General features: G+C 35.0%; 1 protein-coding gene across 11 annotated transcripts; it reads left to right on the top strand.

Annotated features, from left to right (window-relative positions):
- The first annotated feature begins 8,145 nt into the window (after positions 1 to 8,145).
- Positions 8,146 to 20,727, top strand: LOC18422810 (alpha/beta-Hydrolases superfamily protein). 11 transcript variants are annotated; one of them, XM_020668941.2, is made up of 9 exons: positions 8,146 to 8,418; positions 10,398 to 10,706; positions 12,868 to 13,064; positions 13,641 to 13,991; positions 14,117 to 14,317; positions 14,457 to 14,527; positions 18,123 to 18,262; positions 19,573 to 19,718; positions 19,971 to 20,727. In XM_020668941.2, exons 1-9 carry the CDS (start codon positions 8,379 to 8,381, stop codon positions 20,160 to 20,162), a joined length of 1,647 nt encoding a protein of 548 aa, XP_020524600.1. In that variant the 5' UTR covers positions 8,146 to 8,378; the 3' UTR covers positions 20,163 to 20,727. The 11 variants fall into 11 exon arrangements, 9 of the variants coding, with proteins under 9 accessions (XP_020524600.1, XP_011625874.2, XP_088728977.1 ...); XM_011627572.3 differs by having other exon boundaries at positions 19,567 to 19,718; XR_016059979.1 differs by having other exon boundaries at positions 8,147 to 8,418; positions 13,641 to 14,024.
- The last annotated feature ends 4,932 nt before the right edge of the window (positions 20,728 to 25,659 follow it).

Below are 25,659 nucleotides of genomic sequence, written 5' to 3'. Positions count from 1 at the left end.
CACAAGTCACCTTTGATCTACGGTCCATGTTCAATATCACAAGAAGAGGCAAGCCAAAGAAAACCCTAAAAAATCCTAATCTTGTTCAAGCCTATAGAAAAGGGATTGTCTCTACCCAAAATCTCTACACCTTATCTTTCTATCTCTCACATGTTTGATCTCTCTCTCCCACATTATGAAAAAGGGTTAAGGGATTAGGCTATGAAGTTTTTTTTCTATCCCATCTCTTAACTATAGCTTTATGACTAAGGGTATTTTGGGTTAGCAAAAAAAAAAATCCATCTCTCTCAAACAAGGTTGCTTAGGGTGTGATCAAAAGGGTTCATATTCCATTGGTGTGGCTTGACCTAAACTTACTTTTTTGGTTTGAGATTGAAGCAAGATCGTCGATCCCCCGCCATTGGATGGTGGTGACTCGGTGTGGAGTGATAAGCCCAGTTGAGGTAATCTCCGCTACTGTTCTCTTTTATTTCTAGTTGAAATTGGACCTTGACTCATAAAATTGAGTTTACTTTCAAACAAAAATGGTCTCATCAAGAAAGTCCTTGTGGTTTGAAAGATATGATCAATTTATTGAAAGATGCACAAGTGCTATTTTCTGCAACGAAAACTATTTCAATGATTTGGAAGTCATGATTTTATTTCTATACTTAACAGACTGTTTTATGGTCCACACTAAATTTTTGGACTTTTATTATGAGTCTATTTTCTAATAAAATTTATTTGAAAGAAAAATATCTACGGGAATAGAGGAATAAAAATTTTGGATTGAAGAGAGGTCATTCTAAATTTTCTACAATTTGGTATGTTCTTCATTGAGACATGAATAGCTATATTTATCAAGCTTACCTAACTGAGTCATATGTGGCTCGTGGAAATATATGTGTTATTATTATGTGTCTAATTTTAAACAAAATTAGTTTGAAATGGAAACTCCATGAGAGGAGAAAGAAAAGACAATTTTACTAGATAGTGTTCATTCTGAAATTCTGCAGTATGATTTATTTTGTGACGTGAATGTCACTTATTTATTTATCTGAAAAAAAGTATTATTTGAGATTTAAACTATGATGTTGTGATTTAATTTTGAGTCTAGTTTTCAGCGCTAAAGATTTCAGGAAGAAATTCTTTGAGAATATAAATAAACAAATTTTATATTTAGAGGTGCTTAACCTGATTTTCTGTTGAGAAAATTGCATTGTGACCTAAATGTCACTAAAATGAATACTTACTAAATGATATGATTTAGGGATGGAACTGAGCACTATTTTATATTTTTTAGTCTATTTCAATACTAAAAAATATTCGGAGATAAACTTTTTATGAGTTGACAGATATCATATTTTTATTATGGGATGCTCATGTTTTATTATACAGTAAATTGAAGGATGTGGCATGTTAAGGCACATCTTTGGATTCCTAATTATGGAGACCTTTTTAGGGCTCATTCAAAAGGTTTTTATAGTGTGCTATGAGTATGATTTATTATGACGAAACTTACGAGATATGTAATATAGAGTTGGCGAGATATGACACTCTATATGAAAAATATTCGATCTGAAAATATAAGAAAGAAGAAGAAGGAAAAAAAACGATACATATAAAAGCATTTTGGTTTCTTCGAGATGAATAAACATATAAAGAGACTTGGTGGTAGCAAAGAAATGCTGAAGATCAGTGGGAGAATCAAATTTTTGATGTTTGAAATGATAGGATGAATAAGATTATATATTCGTGGTTTGAGAAATGAAGAATCCAAGTACTGAAGATATGAACATTTCATGATATGTGAAATGATGATTAATATATTCTCCATCAGTTGCATGTTCTTCCAAGATCACAAAAACAAGTAAGAACAATGAATAAAAAAAGCCCAGGTACTACATTACGTGGTTTTGATGTATGAAATGTATCTTATATTACATGGTAAGATCATATAAGAAAAGATGATTTAGTAACCTTTTTATTTTAAGTTTCATATATTTATTTGGTTTTTGGCTATTTCTTTTATGAATATGGATAGAGTGTATGGACATTAGGTGATAGGTGCTAACAAATTTGAAAGAGGTGGTTGTGAAGACCTTGTATTTTTTGTGCTTCCTTGTGCTTGAGTGTGAACTACTTAAGGTAGTGATATACTTGGAGATATGGTTTGATTGAGGACTTTAAGCCTAAGCATGAAACACGAGAGATGGGTATGACTCATTCAAATATGTAAGCACGAAGTGAGTGTTATGATGAAAGTTGGTCTTAGTGACCATTCTCCCAATAATATCTATAGTATAATGTATTGTATGCGATGATACTTTCTTGATAAAATCTTCATATTTGCCAAAAATGAAGTGTTTTTAATGCTTTAACAACCATTCTTTAGTCATGCTTTATTTTGGATAAAATTATAAGATGATATTTATAATTTATTTTTGTGGCCATGAATTTGACTTGGTAGGAAATTAAAAGTGAATACGGTTATGAAGGCTAGGCATGTATTTTAAAATTAAAATGGATGATTTGAGAAGGCTAGGCATGTGTGGTTATGAAGGCTAGGCATGTTATGAATATGATTTTTTTTAAAAAAAACCACATAGTCTTGCAAGGTTCACTAAGTCTTTATGAAAAATCAGTTTAAACCGTCATACTATTATCTAACTATTACTTGTGAATGTATATATATATATATATATATATATATATATATATATATATATATATAGGGATATTTTAAACTTTACAACCTTTCAAATTACAAAAGTTCAAGAGAGAGAAAGTTGCGAAGGGTGGATTTATTAATTTTGTTGTCTATTTTTTTAAAAAAGTTACTTTTGTGAGGCAAATTTGTATTTATTACTACAAGATAAAGGGTATTTTTGTCATCTTTATATGGGGTAAAATTGAAAATTTGCCCTTGCTTAATGGTAAAGTTACTTATTTACATAATTTCTTAATAAAACAAATAATGATTGTTTTGATAAATACACCTATTACAACCCCTTATAACTTGAACCTTTGTATTTTGACGGGTTGTTAACTCTAGACAAACCCATATATATATATATACCAAGTCAATTATTTTTTTAAAAAGAAAAACACTGTGTCTTGAAGGTACTTATAAAATTGGCAGAAAAACTGTCATACACTATTTTTTAAATACCCATATGCCTTAACCCATGTTTCTAATTATTTAGAATCCTCGATTACCTAAGACCTTGAACCATAAGAAATGTTGAAGGAAGGTCATCTTGTTAGGCTTCTTTGACACATGTTATATTGACTAGATAACTTGATTTGTATATATTTAGTACCAAGATGACTAGTATGGTTGAACTTTTATAATTCAGGAAGGTTTTGCATATTATGAAACCAACATGCAAAGGTTTTGCATATTGTGAAACCACCATGCACTACATTACATATAACATGAAACTTGTTATACTACCTCATGATATAAGCATAAGAATGTTGAGAATATATATTTGTTATATGTTCAATAATTGAGTGGGAGTTGCTACAGTCCCACGTTTCTTTTAGCTGCTTAGATATTCAGATATATAGGTGCAAGCTATTTCACGGATTCATATGATGTGAATTCTAAATCTAGATATGCTTGGACGGGGTACAATTTCTTAAAAATCAAAGAAACATGATGTGGTGCAATTGTCCACCATGGAGGCAAAGTACGTGGTGTGTCGTTTGGCGGCCAAGGAGGCCGTAATTTCTTAATCGACTTGAAGTTCACCCTGTATGTTGTGAGGCAGTAAAGATTTTCTACGACAACATGACGATGTTATGCATGTCAAAAGAGCTACGATTCCATAAGAGCTCCAAGCATATAAAACTGTGTTTCTATTACTTGAGGAATGATGTGAGATTGAAAAAGATCGAGATCTATATAAGTTAAATATTTCAGTGGGAGCACCTTCTAGTATTTGGCAGGCCAGCTGGAACAACAGACTATAATGTTGTTCACCCATGGAACCGGAACGTATGACGCTGATTATATGGCTACAAAAGGGAGCAGTTTGTTTGAAGAACTCCTTTGAGCACATGAGCATATGACCCTGTGCGATGAGGGTATATGATGATCTTCTGCGACAATAGGTCCATGATTTGCGATGCGATATGAAAGATGAACTACAACCACTTTTGGGGATGAGATCCTAGCAGCAAAAAAAAAAAAAACGTGTTACCTCTATAAGTCCTTTTGTGAAAAGATTGATGGCGAAAGCCATGATTAATTTATTGAGAGATAATAAGTGAAAAATGCTTGCAAGATATATTGTAATCGGGAGAGAGAGATGGGGATGACAGAAAGTAATGATGAGAGAATGTAAGACCTTTAATGCCAAGTGGGAGATGTTGAGTTTATGTGGCCTTTAAAAACCTTATGAGTGCTTGTAAAATGAAATGATACATTGGAACATGAACTCAGTGAGAGTGTGGTCCCTCGTGGACCATACCATGCAAATGATGTTTACAGATATCGGACTGTGCTTGACGATATAGGCCACTAGGCTGGAAAAAACCCATGTTACCTGAGCATGAAGAACAAACTAATGATGGTTCATGGATTAGCCATTGATGAGGTTGGAGAACGTGCTCGAATGAGTGAACCGAGGGATTGTGTTTCCTTGTGTGTGATGGTGACCTACAAAGACGGTGGCACGCCCCACCTCTTACTACTTTCTATTTTATGGAAAGTTTTGTTTTGCGGTCCATGTGACTTTATGTTTTGGTAACTTTAAATTGTGACATGTGGTCAAATTATGGATTGAGTATGTATTGACCATATATTGACTTAATATGGAAATAGATATTGACTTGATATATCTTTGATATATTTTATAAAAAATATGTGTAGAGATGTGCTATTTTATGGAATGCACAATATTTAATGTAAAATTAATTTAATTTATTTTCTATTGATGGAAAAATGATTTAGGAAAGGGAGATAATGGTTCATACATCTTCCATAATGTTGATGACCCATCTATAGAATTTATGGCTTAGATCTTTCACTCTACAAGTCACCCTTGATCGACGGTTCATGTTCAATCTCACAAGAAGAGGCAAGCTAAGGAAAATCCTAAAAAACCCTAATATTGTTCAAGCCTATAAAAAATGGATTGTCTCTACCCAAAATCACTACACCTTATCTTTATATCTCTCTCTCATGTTTGATATCTTTCTCTCTCCCACATTGTGAAAAGGGGCTAAGGGACTAGGCTATGGAGTTCTTCTCTCTCCCATCTCTCAACTATGGATTTATAGCTAAGGGTTTTTAGGGTTGACAAAAAGAGAATCCATATCTCTTAAACTAGGTTACTAAGAGAATTCACTTAGGGTTTGAGTTTGTGATCAAAGGGGTTCATGTTCTATTGGTGTGGCTTGACTTAAATTTGTTTCCCAGTTTGAGATTGAAGTAAGATAGTCGATCCTGCGCCATCGGATGGTGGTAACTCGATATGGGGTGTAATAACCCCGATTGAGGTAATCTCCGACACTCTTCTCTTTTATTTCTTGCAGTCATATTTTTTTTTATTCTCAAACATAATGTATAGTTATTTCAATGGCATCAAGTTTTAAAATCTTGGTTTTATTGCCATGTTGATTTTATTTTGAAGCATATGTTGTTGTAATAGACCACCTGTAAGTGATATTTTACCAAACAAAAAAGGGTGATATAAAAAAGAAGAAAGTTTTTTTTCGGTAAACGATCACATAGGTCTTTCATTCAGTTGGGGCCTACTATATGACTCAGGGTAAAAGTGATTGGTTTTAATAAGGTGGCTTTTATGCTATGTGAGGAGGAGGAGGTCAGAAGAGCTATGAGTAACATATGTCTTAGGGTTAGAGGTAAATTGCTATCTTTGATCAATGGTCTCCCAAAATTCATGACTCTTTTGTTCAAAACGAGATTCTTTGAGTTAATTTTAGTGCCATTCCCTTTCATGCTTGGAGTTTGAAGATTATTCAACCGAGTGCTAATTGTTTTGGTGACCACTGCGATGTAGACTAGGACTCTTTCTTGGGGAAGGACCGGACTTCAATTAGAGTTAAGATCAGGGGAATTGCTGGTCTTGATATTCCTAATTCAGTGCTACAATCCTTTTTTATCTCAGTTAATATTGAAGATGATGCTTTGCCACTAAAGAAGGAGGATGCTATTATAACTGTGGCTAAGGACAATGTTAAAACCAATGTGGCCAAGGAATAGCAACAAGTCCTATTTCCGAAAGGTCCAAAACGTTTGGTGGGTCCCTTCAAATTTTTTTTGTTTCTACACGTATTCTCTCTCTATCTCCACGCCTCTATGTCTCTCTCCCCTTTCATCTGTTTTAGAATCTCTCAATCTAAAAAACTAAAATATTTAATTTTTAGGAGTTTACCTCTCTTGATATCTCTCTCTTTACCGTTTTTTGGAGTTTATCCATACGCATTATCCTTGATAGGATCTTTCTTGCCAAAACTATCTTAATAAATCGTGACTTATTGTTTAAAAGGAAACAAAGATATTTTAGATAAACAAAAAGTTTATATAAGGCTAAGGTTCTAAACAATCAAATTAAGGCACATCTCAAAAACTGGTAGAAGAAATTGTTTCGATGCTGAGAAACCCTCAAATCCAATCATTTTGACCTTGAGATGCATGGACATAAGGAAAAAAAAAGGACTTCATGTCTAAAAGATTTGTGCATCTTATAATACATTATTATGACAATCGATTTTCAAGTGTTCATAGATTTGCTTGATATGCATTATTTTTGAAGCTAGAAATTCTATAATTAGTGATAAAAATAAATTTTCAACCCATCATAAAAGATTTTTTGTGTCGAAATGATATCTTTCGATACTATTTCAAGGCACACCTTACTTTGATTGTTTAGGGCATCAGCCTTATGGAAAATAACCCTTTAAATAATGATCGGTTTTATACAAATTATGCTATCTCTCTCTCAAATTCGGTTATCCTAAAATAAGTGTGCACCCTATCCCTCTCCATTCTATAGATGGGAATATGTCTCATTATGATGAAAATGGGTCTCACAATCAATGTGTTTCACAATCTCTTTAGAATTAAGACTCCTTATTTTCACGCACGTGTCCACCCTTTAACTCTGGCTTAATAATTTGGTATAGATAAACTAGCTGACTTAAAGCTAGGGGTACAAAGATTGTACTTCCAAAATGTAATGAATTCGTTGCTCATAGGATAGTATACTGTGCACTTACATGCCCAGGCAAATAAATTGCCAGGAAGTTTTTTATAAGGGTATGGTTGGTATAAGGTTGCAACTTGATTTGTAGAAATAAAGTTGCGATATACTATGCTATCCATTTTATTTGAATGATGTAAATTTGATGTCTTTTATGACATTATCAATACATGACATGTCTTGAAAATAATGTTCAATCTAGATAATTCAAATAAAATGTACCATATAGATTATTGCAACTTTATTTCTACAAACAAAATAAAATGTATGTAGATTACGACAACTTTATTTCTACAAACAAAGTTGCAACCTTATATCGAAAATTTTGGTATCCAAATAAAAAAAATGACCAGATGATTAACTTAAAAATGTAAAAATAGATTTTAAGTTATTCACTAATTAAGTCTCTAAATATTGCACAGTTTGACATTCTTTTCTTAATAAGATTTCAATTTAATTTTGTTTCCTTTTTAGTTATTAGATTAAAAAGAGTTGCATCGCCATATTGGAGTCCATCAATTTTTCTTAGATTAAAATTCACCAAAGAAAGTAAGAGAGGGTATGCTCACGCGGGAGCACAGAATCTTTTATCAAATCTAGCATCAATAAATGTGAGTGAAATCTCATGTAAGAGAGAAGTAAAAGGATCCGATGACCCTTGTGTATCCAAAAATAGCACAAGACCCGGTTTCTATGCTGCCAAACCCTCATACGTAGAAATGCGGACCTCTTAATAAATTTGTTATTGAGATAGATTTTTAGACTTAATTTTTAAGATTTAATCTTTCATATAGAGATCATGAATATGAAAAAATAGATAAATTTTAAAAATTTAAAATAATAATTCTAGTAAAAAAACATTTGGACCGTCAGTTTCTATTCCATTCTAAATGGAACACCTACTTGCATCCATCTTGAAGATGGATGCTTTACACTTTCTGGACCGCACATGTAGAAATGTGGTCCAGCCCCGCATGAAACAATTTTCCAAGAATCCCAATCTTTTCAAAGTTTCAGTAAAAAATTTCAAATAAAGCAAACGCTCTTCCACAATCTATTTATTAAGCGGAGCAATTCCTATTCTGAAAATTGAGGGAAACGAGCTTCTCTTTGCTATGTAGAGAGAGAGAGAGAGAGAGAGAAGCTCATTTTGATGAACAGAAAATGGCGAACCATCGTCCGTTGAAGCGCCTTTTCCAACTCGGTAAGTCTCTCTCTGTGTACATTTGTTTCTTCTTATTATTGCATTTTATGCAGATATTTTCTTTACCCTTATGTTTGCCATCTTCTTAATGTAATAATTGGATCATGCTATCTTCTTAATTATTAGAAAGATGGATGGGTGTATGCTAACTTGTATTTTAATTATCTTTTCTCCTATTTGAAGTTTCAATGTGGTGTTGGCTTCTTCAGTGGAAATTGTGTGTTAATGTAGATTGCTTGGTATCCAATTCTTATGTTTTTTTACTGATAGAATCCTTTTTTTATCTTTTCTTTAAAAGGGTGGGAATGGACTAGGGTGTTTTATTTAAGAAAAATTGTTTCATGCAGGCTGGACCGCATTTCTACAATATGCAGTGGGGAGGTATAAAGCATCCATCTTAAAGATGGATGCAAATACATGGTCCATCTAAAACAATTGTAAAAAACGGTCCAAATGTTTTCTTAATATAATTATTATTTCTAGCTTTAAATTTTTCTTTTTTTTCATATTCATGATCTCCATGGTAAAGATGGTATATTCTCTAAAATTAGGATCAAAATATATTTTAAAATATATTTATTACTAAACCCGTATTTCTACAATATGTGGGCTGGCCGCATAGAAATCGTGTTATTTATTTAATAAGTGTAACAACTTCTCCACTTTCAGTCTAAGAACAGATATTGATGTTTTTAGAATGATTTTTTTTTGGGTAAGTTTATGTTTGGTTGCTTGTTTATGTAAATGGAGGCAACCACGTTCTTTAGTGGTATGTCTTAAATGGAGCCCATAACTATTCCCATTGCTAATCATTGATACATAATATGCTTTTATCATGATATTTTTTTGGGTAAGTTTATGTTCGGTTGCTTGTTTATGTAAATGGAGGCAACCAAGTACTTCAGTGGCATGTCATAATTGGAGCTCATAACAATTCCTATTGCTAATCGGTGATACATAATATTCTTTCAAAGCAGCCATATGGGTGAAATTCTTATCAGTATTTGGGTTATGGCATATTTTTGCCATATTTTTGCGTTATGGCCTGAAATCCAAATTCTCGGGGTAATAGTACTAAAGGAAGAAATTCTCATCATTTCTTCATTTAAGAAAATTGAGTTCAGTGTAAATCTTTCCATCTTTCTTGAACAACCTTTATTGCAAATTTATGTCATTCATTGTGATATGATGTATGTTACGTTAGAGAACTACTTCTAATACTCAACAAAATGTTTTGAAGGATTATCTTTATGTGATTTTTACAATTTGCAGAGAAGAAATAGAAATGAGTTATCACTATTGTCTATGATGATGAGCAATGATTTAAAAAACGTTGTGTTGGCATGGAATCGTCCGATTCAACCCGGGCATAGGTCATCCCATGCCGATTATGTCAATATATAAGAAATCGTTCGGGTCTAGAAGAGAACTGGCGATTTGCTACAGTAAAAGGGGTATTTTTCTACAGAAAAAACGCCGTTTTGCTACAGTAAAAAAATCTAATTCACTGATCCGGACTGGTCCTTGGCCGGTTCACTATTTTTGCACGTGGTTTTTTGCCGGTTCACTATTTTTTCCGCACAGTAAAATGGCGATCCGGACTGCCAATTCACCGATCTGGACCAGGTTATTGCGATGCCTGATCCGAGTCACCCTCTTTTAAATCACTAATTATGCAAATCATTGATTTCTGGTTTAATTTTTTAAGTTTCACAATTTTAGCAATATTATTCTCTTGTTTTGTGATCATTTATGGAGTTGGTAGCTTGCATTATAAAGCAAAAGTATGTAGGCGACCTTACACTTGAATAATATGTTTGTGAAGAAAATGATATCTTGTCTATGGCGACTATGGAGATCAAATTCTGAACTATACCTGGTCATTTCGCTTGTTTCTTCTTGTTTTATCCTCTAGGCATACTTTTCCCATTCTCCTTTTTTTGTTTTGTTTTGTTAATGGTGGTGGCCATTCCATACAGATTCTAGTCTGAGCTTGATAAAGGGACGTCTGGAGACCTATCAACAATATTTGTGTAGTGTTATCGCACAACGTTACCTGCAGTCATCTAAACCAGAGAAAATGGGTGCAGATGATAATGAACGAAAAGATGAAAATCATGTTGTTATGAGACCGAAGACAAGTGATAATAAGAAAAATCAGGAAAAACCTCCTGTCAAACTGGCTTCTGATGATGAGATAAATGAAAGAAAATGGAGACTGGAGCTTGCGTGGCTAACCCGAGCTCTAGAACCTGCTTTGCAGTTGTATAGGTGGGCTTTGCCAGCAGGTCTATCATTTTCCTTACTACAAACTTTACTTGCTTTTGAAATAGAATGCAATAGAGAAACAGAATTGATGATGAATGGAGATCTAAAGCATGGTGTGTAATATCTGTAGTGAAAAAATCAACTTATGCAAGGTTATGTGGTGCTACTTCCTTAATATCTTTTCTATGTATATCTGTTTTTTATCTCATAAGTCCTAAGATTTCTAGGTCATGTATCTGCTATGTAGGAAGTTGTATATGCATTTCTTTGTCGAAGAGTCATAGTTATGAAAACATTTTCATGAAATATCTTTTGGACATTGATTTTCTTGGGTGCGATATGATTGCAATGGAAATTAGACTTATAACAACTTGGGGAGGAATGATTGTGCAAAGTTATCTATAGTGTAATGTGCCAGCCCAGATTTTGTTGTTTGGAGGAGATCATGTTCCATGTTTGCATCCATCGGAGCAGGAAAATTCAAGATTAGATAGATAAAGAATTAGAATGGATACATTTACATTCCATGGTTTCATATGTCTTCCCACTCTACTTACCAAAATTCATGATATCGTTGAAGACTGGCACAGCTACCATGGAGGAAACCTACTTTAATTATATCTCTATATTCAGCATTCAGTAATAATAGGAAATGCTTCCGGGAATTATTGATGCTTGCATGAGTTTTATTATCTCTTTAATTCTTATGTTATATTTAGTTTTGAACATGTGGTTTGTAAATGTTGCTTTGCACACCTTTCCTTGCTTTTCAGTCCTGTTCAATACAATAGTCCTAACCACTGAAAGAAAATAGTTTGCTGTAAGAATTTATGGATCTTCTTGGATAATTGTTGCCAGAATATAATTGTCATCCCTGGAATTTTCTCAAAAGAAGTGAAAACATCTCAAGTGTGACACTTGATTTGTAAACTTTGGTGCTGAACAATTCTCTAATTGAAAGCCTCATGACGCAATGAAAATGCATATAGGGGAGAAGAAACTTGGTATGAACAGAAAGGAAATGAAATTCCTCTAGAGCTGCTCATGATTTATGAGAGAGAAATGGTTCCATTCAACCAATAACTGGAAGCATGTATACATTTGTACACGATTTTTGGTTCTATGTTTATACTTGGAGCCTTATAGCTTCTACTAGTCCTTTTCCTTTTATTTTTGGGTCTTCTACAAGTGCAACTTTATGATAAATCATTCATGACTTACTCAAGGAATTAATTATCTGTTTAATGTTTATTTGGAGTCTTTATGTAGAGGCCCCCAAGGGACCCCATAATTTCAGTGCCCTCCTCAGGGTTCTTAGGCTTCATTTCTCTGTCTCCATCCTTCCGTCTGTCCGTCCGTCCCTCTCTCTCTCTCACAGTTTGGTGCAAGGTACAGAATTTCACTTTGAGGAGAATAAGGATGGTTTTGGGAGGAGAATAAGGAGTTTTTAGAGGATTAGTTGACCCCATGGCGGTAGAGGCCAAGGATTTCCTCTGGAATTTGAATGGTCTTTCTCTTTCTCATTGCTTTTAGATTTGTAGTTTCTTTATGGGATTCAATTGCTATCTGGGCATCTGCTGAACTCTTGAGAAGTGCATCTGTTTAGTACAGAACCCATAGAGGACTATTTTCTTTTATAATCCCAGAGAGGGCTATTTCTCAGTTACTATTTCTAATACCTTCTGGGGAAACAGTTAATATGGCTGATATCTTGAATCAAAATGTATTAATAATTATATATAGCTTATAGAAAAAAGAGTCATGACAGTATGTTTGAGTTTGTTCTAGTCTTTTTCATCCTTGTCAAATTTTTTATATACCATACCACTTGAGTTATTAAATCATTTGTTAAAATAGGAAATATTATAATTTACTCATAATGCACAATGTGTTTGTGTTTTATTTTGGCATGTTTACTACAGTATTACTTGTGACCACTATTTTCGCTCAAAGACCCTTAGGAAAAAGCTGCTAGTTAATTGGTTTGAACCCATAGCTCCAATGGAAGGCTGTTGTTACAACCTTGAGGTCGTGTGTTCGAATCCAGGAATCCAGCGTACCCGTCAAAAATGAAAGAGATAATAGGAAAAAGAACTGCTGTGCTTTTCCATTGCCTGGAATATGCAGGCTTCAATAAACTTAGGCTTCCTGTCCTTACTGACTGAAAACTTGCATTTATAGGGGATAATGATGTACAACAAAATGCTGGCAGTCGATCCTTTGCAGAGATCATTGCAAGCCTTCACCGAAGTAAAAAAGGCATTCAAGATTGGAGCCTCGGTGATCTTGCAGTGGGCCTATACCTCATCTATCTTCGACAAGCCTCAACCAATAAAATTGAGGATGTTAAGTGTGTACAGATCTCTTCTGACTATATGGTGAGCACTGTTAAACCTTGAAAGTCGTTCATGTGGTAGAGTATATGTATTTTCCAGATAAACATATAGAAACTGAAGGAATGGGGTTGAGGTCAAGGTGGTAGCACCTCCTATGACTCAGCTACCGATCTAGGTTTCCATTCCTACCAATGCTAACCCCTTTCGAAAACTACTAACAGCTTCAAAAATTTCTAACTCACTACTAACAGTTAGAGTTCAAAAAAAATAAATAAAACATTTAGAAACTGATGATTGAAATCTTCCCTCTTTCCCCCATTCTAATTGGAGTTTAAAATGGTTTAAAAGTTATATGGACCTTCGCAGTGCATGACTGAACTTCTTGCTGCAATTTACTTTCAGAAAACCAAACACTCCGATTGTTAAGAAATAAGAATTTAAAATCACTTTATGGATACAAAGGATTTTGATACATATACTTGGTAAAGGTTTGGGGTTTTCAAGTTGTTCTGTAAGATTCAAGGAACATGGATGTGGCAACTTATATATTTATTGTAGATAATAGTAGATAGAATTGGAGAGCGAATCTGAATTTCCTCAATGATCTTTTGTGTTTAGGTTCAAGACCTTATCTACCACACTGAATTGGCCAAGGTGGCATACAAGGGAAATGCTGCAGGGCTTGCACGAAACAGCATGCTTCGAGAAAAAAATGTCTTGAAATTTGTTAAAGATTCCAGCGTGATGAGGCCTGGCTATTATATTGGGACGGATACACGTAACAAATTAGTGGTTCTTGGGATTCGTGGAACCCACACTGTTTATGACCTTATCACAGACATGGTTTCTTCAAGCCATCAGGAAGCTACATTTGAAGAGTTCTCAACTCACTTTGGAACAGCTGAAGCTGCCCGTTGGTTTCTTTGTAATGAGTTAGATACCCTCAGGAACTGTCTGGAGAAACATCCGGTCAGTAGGAACCTGAAGATTCATTGCTTCTAGGTTCTACAAATTGCCCCATCTAATTGTCTTCTCTTGTGCTTCCTTATTACAATAAATACATAATTTCTGTAGTGAACCTGTTTCATATGCAGGGTTTTGGGTTAAGGTTGGTGGGCCATTCCTTAGGAGGAGCAACAGCATCGTTACTGGCAATTATGCTGAGGAACAAATCGAAAAAGGAGCTAGGGTTTTCTTCTGACATTGTATCAGCTGTTGGAATTGGAACTCCTCCTTGTGTATCAAAAGAACTAGCTGAAAGCTGCCGGAGCTATGTTTCCACCGTTGTGCTGCAGGTGAGTTGGATAATTTAATTCTTGCTTTGACATTCACATTAACTCTCCACTTTTTTTATTAGTTCAATGTGGTCCTTTCTCCCATTCATATTGTGTAACAAACCATATCTAACTTCTATTATTTGATGATTTCCTTCAGGATGATATTATTCCTCGGTTAAGCCCAGCTGCATTAGCAAAGCTGCGTAATGAAATCCTTCAGATTGACTGGTAAGTGAAATTTAAATGGTTGCACATAACCATTATTATGGAGTCTTAGGAGTGATACAGATATATCTTCTTCACGCTTGTAGTGGGCCTGCTAATGATAATGTTATGTGAAATTGATATTATGCAAACTTAATTTGATGGTTGATGTCAGCCACTGCAAAAAACAATTATATAAGAAAAACTAGTATTATGCAAACTCAAAGCTGGAATATGCTTTTCAATGTTAGTCAGTGACAGTAGAATCTTTGTTATGTAGAAAATTAAGATGATGGTTCTCTTCTAGGAGCTACAAACTGAGTGCATAAGCATGGTTTGTATTATTGTACCAAGAATCAAGTTGGAAAATGATTGATAAGTAGGAATGAAAAGTACACTGGATGTGCATGTTGGTAGTTGATATATGCTCATCATGCCAATAAGAGGTTTATTTTAAATTTTCATGGAAGGTAATGATCCTGACCTCTTTCAGTTATCTTGAATGTTGATATGAAAAATGTTGAATGGTATATTTGCAAAGTCTGATTTAGATTTTCCTCATAATTTAGTATTCAATAACTTTCTTTGCCACATCCTTGGAGAAATTGTAGAGGGAGTAGAGAATCTCATTTTGTTTACTGTTAACAAAGGGGGAGAAACATAAGTTTAAAGTAGTACAAAATTTGGCATCTCATCATCATCATCATCGTCATCCGAGCCTTATCCCAACTATTCCGGGTCGGCTACATGAATCATGTTCCACCATTCTGCTCAAGCAAGGGCCATACCAATGCCCTAGCACAAGAATATAATATAGGTTCAGGATTCATGACAAGATTTGGCAGAGTTTTGCATTAGCTGCCTTACCTAAACACAACTCTCCTCCTTTACCCAAGCTTGGGACAGACTAAAGTGGAGTTAGTACAAAACTTTGGCATCTAACCTTATTTTTTCCCTTTTTTGTCTTATTTTTTACTAGGCCTTTTGGTTCTTGATTCTAAGGTAAATTTTGCTTATCCAGTAAAAGAGTTGTTTATGCTCGAAAATTCCGGTAGGGAACGTGGCCCCCGCCTGGTTTTCGAGTGCAAACTCATCATAGATGGGGTCGGTAGGAGAATGGGTCCGGTCAAATTACAATCCAAGCAAGAGATAGGCTACAGGACCCTCCCTTGCTCGAATTGCTGGCAGAACTGGCTTCTGACACGGTTGAATCATAAATCTGGTAGAATGTTTCCAAATTGGGGTCAAAAGAGTGGGGGGATTTTGAAAATGAGTTTTTAAAAATAGAAAAATTTAATACACGAAAGGGAAAAGGAGAGGGCATACTCGAAGCTGGGCCCCCAGGATTGGCACCCAGAATCGGTGCAGTTTCAGGACCAGTTCGTACGTGTGAATTTTCATCGAGTCCTTGGGGTCTATCAAGCGTGGCGAGTGCAAGCTGATGAGGATAAGAGGGTGTGAATGTGTGAATACCATGAATTTAGGTTTATAGGGTTGAGTTTTAGCTTCGGAGTCTGAGGTTGGCACGGGTTTGGCAGGGTTCGGGTTTGGTCCAACAAAGCATGGGCATCAAATTCAAAATTTCCATCATCAAAAGTAGGAGGGTCGACCCCCATTTATATAAAAGCGTCCTCTTTGATTACTGTCCAAAGCTTGGATCAAATCTGGCCTTTAATTGCCATCGCTACCATTGGCTTCTTCAACGCTACTGATAGTCTCGTTGCCTCGTTATTATTACGGGACACGTAAGACGTGTTGATTTTACGGCTGATGTGATTTTTGGATGGTAGCGTGTCAGATGCATAACAATACCATCACCTTCGATGGTTTTACTGGGAGTATCTTTTTTTGGTAATATGGGCAAAATGTTGGTGATACCGATGTTGATTCTACCCACACTATTGTTGAGGCAATGATGACTGCTTTCCGCCGCCATCTGGCTCTCTTGAAGTCTGGTTTTCGGTGGTGATTCCTGCTAATCATAATCTGTCGCTGCTGGTGCCGATGTAGATGTGTGTTACCCTCGTTACCAATAATATGGCAAATCTTCAGTTTAATTCACACATTCTGATGTCAGACGATTACTGGCAATCTCAGCCAATCAGAAACTGACGTGGCTGCTAATGGCGCTAACGATATTGCCTATATCGTTGAAAACAATCATCGCTTTTCCGTATCATCAGTCCGAGGTGTCAGTTTATGTGCTAATTTGCCGATTCGAGCCAGCACCTATGTAATGATATTGTGAGTATTGTTGACGACACTTATACTGTAGCCAGGAGATCCCAACGACAACAACCCTAGCGTTGGCGCGGCTTCTGTTGTAGTTGCTCCCAGACTGGGTCTTCTTTGATTCTGGACTGTCTACTTCAGATTTCTTCTAGTCTTGGGGCCATTTCTGGCTTGTCAGAGTGTCTTCCAAAGTTACGAATTCAGGGTCGGGTCCTTATGACAGACTCCGATGGGTGGTACAGTTCTTGGGGTTCTGGGTGGTTCAGGTTTTAAGGTGGCTGATCCAGGGGTACTTGGTTTTCCTACAGTTTTCTTGATCGGGATCAGGGTGTCTACAAGAGTATGAAGTGAAGCCTCCATGTTGATGGCTTAAATCCTTAAACATGTCACCAGGCCTGACATCGTTGATCAAATGAAGCTAGGATAGGAATCTTGACTATTTGATACACTAGCAGTCTAGCACTTCTCTGATAGGTTAGAGCTTAATATCTATTGAGCCCCTGATTTACCTAGTATTCACCAGGCCTGACATTGCTGATCAAATGAAGCTAGGATAGGAATCTTGACTGTTTGATACGCAAGCACTTCTCTGATAGGTTAGAGCTTAATGGCTGTTGAGCCCCTAATTTACCTAGTATTCAAAGTTGTTCTATTTTAGAATCAGTGCGAAAATAGGGGTTAGAATAGGAAGTCAACACCCAGAATGGCCAGAAGTATTCAAGCAGGTAGTCCAGAACCTTGAAACATGGGATCAATTCCAAGGTATGTGATTTTTTTTCAAATGACTATTTCACTCAGGTTAATTCATGCTTGTCTAATATTTTACCCTGTTTTCTACTTCCTGGACCACCTTAATGATCTATGCAGGTGTTTGGGGTGCTGTCCTGATATTTCCCTTAAAAGTTCCTTTGTTAGGTCTCCCACATAGACTTGGAGGGTAAGATGATAGTTTGTGAAATTAATGAATTAATCTCATCACCAAACCTGCCACTTGTCTATATATGAGTTAGGGAACACCCTCTGGCACGTGCAATTATCAATTGAATGAAAAAAGCAAACTATAGATCAGTAAACTATTGAGAAAAGATACTTTATGGGGACATCATGGTCCATTGAAAATTTGAAATGATGAATGGTGATGGATGAGTGGACCTACCAGAGCAGGACATTATCTCGATTGTGGTTTCCTTTTCCTCGATTGCCATCCATCATGCATTGATCCTCGATCTATGATACTATCAGAGTGAACAACCAATGATTGCACATCGACTAATATGTTTGCGTACTCAGGTGGGATCTGTTCAGAATATGAATATGTTTATTATAAATTATACATGTCTCATATGATTGTTAATATTCAAGATTGTTCTAAGTGTGTCCTTTTCAGGATGACTATCTTAGAGAAGGAAGATTGGAGAAGTGTGGTGGATCTAGTAACAAATGCCAAGCAAGTTGTGTCATCTGTACAAGATGTAGCTCGGAAATGCGCTGAATATGCAACTTTCAGTAAAAAGAGAAGCTCTTCAGGTATTTAGTCTCTTTCCGTAATCACTTCCTCTAAGTACCACAATTGTACATAGTCAATCAAAATAAATAGGCTACTAATTAACTGAAAGTGATATTTTGCAAAAATGCAAATCTTGGAAGGTTTATTCTGCTGATTTCTGGATCAGTTATGAAGGTCTACCATTTTTTGAAAAGTGGGAAGTATCTTTGGTTGTAGCCGTACATTATGTATGTCAAATATTCTTCTGTTTTCGGCTATTATTATCTTTTTTGTTGTATCTTATGTGTTTTCACTGTAAATTTTCGTTCACATTTCTTATGATTTAATGGGTGATTTATTATATAATTTGTTCGGTTTTACTTTTTAGCATCGACCTGAGAATAATTTTAGTAAAATCACTTTGTATTCTGTAAGAACAATTCATTTGATTCAAAATTGTAACTTGTCATTTTTTTAAGCCGGCTATTATTATCTTTTTTGTTGTATCTTATGTGTTTTCACTGTAAATTTTCATTCACATTTCTTATGATTTAATGGGTGATTTATTATATAATTTGTTCGGTTGTACTTTTTAGCATCGATCTGAGAATAATTTTAGTAAAATCACTTTGTATTCTGTAAGAACAATTCATTTGATCCAAAATTGGAACCTGTCATTTTTTAAGTATGGCTTTAATATTTGTTTTGTCCTGGCATAAAAACTGGGCTCTGTTCAATCCATATTCTTAAAAGAATTTTGAATAATAGGGAAATAGGGACTTGAATTATTATTCGTGGATAAAAAAATGAGGATGAAAATGAGGCATGGTGTATGTCATGCTACTCATTAGATATTTTTACCTTGCTGGACATGGGTTTTTCTATCTCCTTTTTGCAATGTTGTAGTTCCAATTTACTCTTAAGAAATGTAGGGGGTCCTGTTTGGATGGACCAAATTTTCAATTTTTTTTTTCCTCCATCCATTTAGGAGTGAGAAAGGACCTAGCTTGGTCCACTCCATTTTTTGCAGGTGGTGGACTTTCTCGATCCCTCTTAGCATGCAAACACTGAAAAAATATATTATTTTTTTACTTTTTGCTTTGGCTAAAGATATCATTGCGAAAATGCCCTCAGTTCTGAGAAAGAAGAAATTATTTAAAGTGCTTAACTCATTTCTAAATAAGTGGCCCCCTTGTTGGATATTGTTCTGCGGTCCAAACAGGCCTTGACATTTTGTAGTATGTACATAGAACTTGAACGTGTTTTCGTGAATGTGTCAAACCAAAACGTTTTTCATAATTTTTTCTCAATTGTCTTCATGCACCTGCTCCCAATTTGCTTCAAGGTGCAGACATCCTCGCAATGGACATAGAGCCTGCTGATAGCTTGAATACTCCTCGAGAACCACTTCCCTCACCTCACCTCACTCTTAAATCCCAAGGAGCAGCACATGCTGAACTGTTTGCTCCCGGTACCCTGTATCACGTGAGAAGGAAGGTGCTCTCTCTCTCTCTCTCTCTCTCCGGCACATACATCTCATACACACATGCATATAAGAGTTTCTCTCTTAATGCACATACATCTCTCTCTTTGTCTCACATACACACATTCTTTCTATCTCTCTATTGCACATGTCTCATGCATGCATACATGGTTTCTCTCTTCCTCCCCCCCCGGGCCCTTCATGAATCTCAACTATTCATGCATGTATGGTTTCTCTCTCTGATACATGCGCATATATGGTTACAGGTGGATGTTGGTTCTGGCAATGGCAAAGGGAAGGAATCTTACACACTTTGGAAGGCACTCCCTGGTGAACATTTTGATAGGATAATCCTTTCCAGCAGCTTGATTTCTGACCATAGATGCGATAACCATTACTATGCTCTTAGAGATGTGCTCAAGGGCATCCCTAGCTCTCACCATGCAGGTGCATATTAATCTGAATCCTGCAATTACATACTGTTTTTTACTTTTTGGGAAAGAAAAATAGGGTTTGGTGGGATCCTGATGGATATATCAATTTATCCAAGAGCGTATAGTACGATTAGATGCAAGGATCATCCATCATTCACCAAGGTAAATGCTCTAAATCCACTGACACTTTAAAAGTTCAGTGGGTTTGGACATGCTACTTAGATGGGTGATCTCGAACTCTGTTGAGGCCTAAACATATAAAGAATTTGAAGGAAATGGAGAAAGAAATATCATCTTGTATCCATAAATTCCCTAGATGTCAAAAATTCACCAGCTGGGACTTTTTTTTGGTGAAGTTAATAATGGATTAATGTTGAGGGCAGTACTTGTAAAGAGGTGGACATGGAGCATTATTTTTCCTTTCCTTTCCTTTTGAAATTGGAAAGTTGAAGATCAAGTTTCTTCATGAATTTATGATCTGTACATGCAACACACTAGATGCCATGTATGGCCAAGCTATAGATTGATTTTTGGTTGTTCTTGGGAAGCAATATCTTTTAGAATTAAAATAAAAATAAAAATTGAAGTCTCAAGTGGTGCCATGAATTTGTTTTGCTGTTTTAATTCTTATGGTTAATTGTTGTGTTTTGGAAAGCCATTCATGAAGAATAGTAATTGATCTATGCTTAAATTGGAAGTCAAATCAAACGGAGAAATCGTCTTGTAGATGGTCCTGTCTCTAAACCACAGGTTGATTTTTGGATGTCTCTTGAGGAGCTATATCTAAAATTAAGACTTAATAGGGGGTATGAATTCATGGTGTCATTTGGATTTTTAATACCTTTCAGATTGAAAAAGAAATCAAGTATTAAGCATGATGAGCTCATTGTGGTATTTACATTTTTAATGGACATCCATTAAGTAGGGTTGTAGATTGGTGAGGTCCCAGTGGGATTGACCTCGACCTAGACCTAGACCGCGACACAACCTGGGAGGAGGTAGATCTAGTGACCGTCTAGTTCATACCACCCATCAATGTTGGGTCAAGCCAGACTTCGCCTCATGAATTTCTTTTCATTTACAAAACTAGTGGGCTTAACTGTGCATGTTTTTTTTATCTGAAATTCAGTTCTTGATCACTGCTTTGAAGTTAGCCAATGTTGGACTAGGGAAGAGAATCTGGTATACAAGTCCAAGTGAAAGCGTTCTAATAATCCTTAGATTATTTTCAGCTCTCAAGGCATTGTAAGATTCTCTTCAATTTTGAGACTCTTTGACCACTAGTTTATACCAGTGTTTGAAAAATCCAACTGGCCTCGGAAACCAGCCACGGGATGGTTGTAACCGGTAAACCATCCTAACCAGGCAAGTCTGGGGTGGTAAAAAACGTGCTTAAAAAAATTATGTAAATAAAGTGCTTAAAAAACTAAAAAAAATACAAAAAAATTATAAAATAATATGAAAAGTATAGTTAAAACATGATTAAACAAAATATATCCAAATGAAATTGAAAATTAGTGCAAAAAATGGATTACAAAAAATCGATTTGTATATAGGGGTATTTTTGAATTTTTTCAAAAAAAAGATAGGAAAATGTAAAAATAAGTATGGGAAAGTTTATATAGAGCTGAGGTGCCAAACAATCAAATTGAGCCTACCTCAAAAATTTCATTAGAAGAGATTGTTTTGATGCCCAAATATCTTCAAATCGATCATCTCAACATCAAGATGCATGGACATGAGAAAAAAATGGATTTCAAGTTTTGAAAATAGTATATTTTGTAATGCATTTTTTGGCCGTCAATCCTTAAGATTTTCAAGTTTTTATAGATCTGTCAATCTACACTATGTTTTAAGCTTTAAATTTTATAAATAAATATAAAAATATATTTTAAGGCTATTACAAAGATTTCCAATATTGAAACCACATTTCCCGACACTATATGAAGGCAGACTCTAATTTGATTGTTTAGAGCCTAGGCTCTATACAAACCGCACCCAATAAGTATTCATGGTCAAAATAATTTCCAATCTTTGTCAAAATGATAAAAAAATATTAAAAAATACATTACAAACAAATCTATTTTATATAATTTTTTTTGAATTTTTTTTTTAAAATACCCGGTTCGACCACCAAAATAAGAACCAGCTAGTGCCCGGTTCTGGTTTGAGGGGCCAGTGCCGATTTTGGTTTGACTGGCAGGTTTCGAGTTGAACTGGCTGGGGAGGGGTGAGAGTAAGTAATGGGTCAACAAGCGCCCTCCAACTAGAGGGACTGATGGAGAGCTTTTAATTGAGTGTGCTGGCTGGGTTTCTCTTGAAGGTATAACTTTAGAAAAATCTCATCTCGTCTCCTCTCAAAATAGAAGAGGTTAAGTGGAACACATTATTTAACCTGTATACCAATTTTGTTGAATGGGGCATCCTATCTCTCCTTGATCCTGAAAAATAAGAAGCAGATACCTAAATTTGAAGTTGGTATAAGGTGCATTCCTGTGCTTATACTAAGGAAGTAAGGCATAGCTTTAAAATTGGGGTGCGGTTTGTATAGAGACTAGGATCTAACCAATCAAATTAGAGCATGCCTTTCAATAGTGTCGAGAAATGTGGTTTCAATATTGGAAATCTTTGTGATAGACTTAAAATATATTTTCATATTCATTTATACAGTTTAAAGCTTCAAAAATAATGTAGATCGATAGATCTATGAAAACTTGAAAATCTAGAAAATTGATGGTCCAAAAATGCGCTGCAAAATACACTATTTCTAAAATTTGAAATCCATTTTTTTCTCATTTCCATGCATCTTGATGTCGAGATGATCAATTTGAAGATATTTGGGAATCAAAACAACCTCTTCTAGTGAAATTTTTGAGGTAGGCTCAAATTTGATTGTTTAGAGCTTCGGCTCTATATAAACTTTTCGCTTAAAATTTTAGTGGATATGTAGTTTCTATATCGGAAACCTTATGATCACTAAGAAAGGGGCTGGGGTCGTGCTGGTAACATCCCCACACCCAATTATCACATTGTGGTTTCCATTTCTATCGCTGACACCCCTAATTATTAATATCTTCAAAATTGTGACTCCCTAATATTGTTGAGAAAAACGGGTAGGGGGGCATGTCTTCCGCCACTGAATTATAACCAAAAAAAATTCAAAAATGGTGCGTAATGAGCATATCTATAAATATTAAAAAGACTTAAATTTATTTATTTATTTTTATTTTTATTTTGTATCCGTGCATTTCTAGATTGAGATGATCAATTGAAAGGTTTTCAAACATTGAGATGTTGCACCTTACTTCAATAGCATAGGGTTGAGACCTTATATAAACGATTTCCCAAATTTTGAGAAAGAGAGAGAGAGTATAGTATACCTATCTTTCCAAAATCCATGGCATCATGCTACGGTTGTCTATGGGATTTGACACTCCTGCCTACCTGGTTTGGTGCTTCCCGGTCCACATAAGGTGTGTGGCTCACGTCTTGTCCTCAGCAAAGTTTCACCTTTGATAATTTGCAGAATAGAGGGGTTGCAGTTGAAATACATGGGAATTGGGTAAAACATTCACACTTCCTTTTTCTTACTGAGCAAAATTATCTCTCAGTTGGAGTAGGCTAATATTTTAGTTGAAAGATACATTAAAATATGAAAAAATATATACAATGAGATCTTTTATTTTTGATACAAAGAGGTCACAATTATCATCAATTGTTAGATTGAGATTAGGTGGTTGAGGGTGTTTCAATATTTGGGTACAAAATTTAAAACAAAATTTTTTGAATGTTGTGATAAAATTTCATCTATTGAATTTCACATCCAATGATCAAAAGTGATTGTGACCTTATACGAAAAATAAATGATTTAAAGGTATACAACCCTAATATAAAAACAGTAGAAGAGGAGAGAAAAATGAACTTAGCACTCAATAGTAAAGCATTCACATACGACGCCTTCAGTAATTTACTGTAGTAAATAAAACACACCACCTAGTCGTCCTGCAGCCGATATTCGACACTTGGCCGCGTTAAATTCTTACTGCAATCATGAAATATGGTAAATGTAAGTTAATAAAAAAGAAACAGCTCCATTATCTCTGAATTACATTTTTTTAATTTTTTTATTCCTTCATTCCATAAGCTAAAGCTAGGTTTTTTTTCTTCAAACTTCCAGATAATCTTAGTTTCAGTTCAAAGAAAAGTTGATTTGGGGCTCCAAAAAAAATACTTCAAATCAAGTCCCAAGTAAAGATTCATGTAACTATGTCCTTGGGGTGCCGGACCATATTTAAGAAGTGCTCTCGAGTTACCACAGCAGCAACAATTTTCCATAAAGAAACAATGAAACGTTCACAAATATTTGCCCCAAAGGAGAGAACAAAAAAGTAACATCCAACTTTTTGAAGGTTGGAACATTCTATTTGACTCATCGAGATAAGGAAGAGAAAATGAAGAAATTTATGAGAGAAAATACAGGTGTGGGGGACCAATGTAGAAAGGGAAAAGTTTGTATAAGGGTTGAGGTCCCAAACAATCAAACTAAGGTGCACCTCCAAAATACACCTCGAGAAGTTTTCATGCCCAAAAACCCTCAAATCCAATTATCTTGACCTTGAGATACATGAACATAAAAAAAATGGTCTTCTGGTCTTTGAAATACTGTATCTTGTAATGTATAATCTAGACTGTCTATTTTCAAGATTCTTAAGTGTTTGTGGATATGCTTCATTGAACTATTTTTTAAGCTTTAAATTTTATAGTTAGAGATGAACATAAATTTTCAAGCTATAATAAAGGTTTTTAGTACTATAACTACAACTTTTGACACTATTTGAAGGTATGCTTTACTTTGATTGTTTAGGCCTTAGCCTTATACAAACCACACCCATGTATAAAATATTTGTGACTACTACTTCCAACTTTTTAATTTAAAGCTGTGACTGCAACTCCCAACTTTTTAATATATATGGACGACTGTGATAACTTTCTTCATAAAAGTATTAAGTTAGCCTTTGAGCATTTAACCTTTGATTGGATGACTGACGGTGTATAATGTATGACCTTTTTATTTTATTTTATATATCATTTTGACATAAAATTTAAGGTGTGTCCATGGGTACATCTTATAAAAAAAAGATAGCCATATTTCTGATTAAAAAGTAATTGAAATACCCATATAACTTGAAAGGCCAATTTATTCATCAAATATACTTTTTGATTTTTATTAGGTGACACATTTCATGTCAAAATGATTTAAAAATATATAATAAAAAACTATATTAGATGTGAGATTATGATTGAAGCTATACTAAAAATCCATTTAGATGGTATATATATATATATATATATATATCAAGTAGGTTGCACAAACACCAAGTTTTTTTAAAAATATTGACCCATACTTGCTAAGTGCACGTTAGTTATGCATAAAAATAAAAGAACTACGCCATATGAATAAGTGTGAGAGTTTTTCACATTAATTGGTCTTTGAAGATTTTTTCACATCAAGTGGTTGTTA

Source organism: Amborella trichopoda, chromosome 7 (assembly GCF_054954075.1).
Source record: "Amborella trichopoda isolate Santa Cruz 75 chromosome 7, AtrichopodaSantaCruz75HAP2 v2.0, whole genome shotgun sequence".
Lineage (NCBI taxonomy): Eukaryota > Viridiplantae > Streptophyta > Magnoliopsida > Amborellales > Amborellaceae > Amborella > Amborella trichopoda.
Note: the sequence above shows the minus strand (reverse complement) of the source record. Positions and strands in the feature narration are given on the sequence as shown.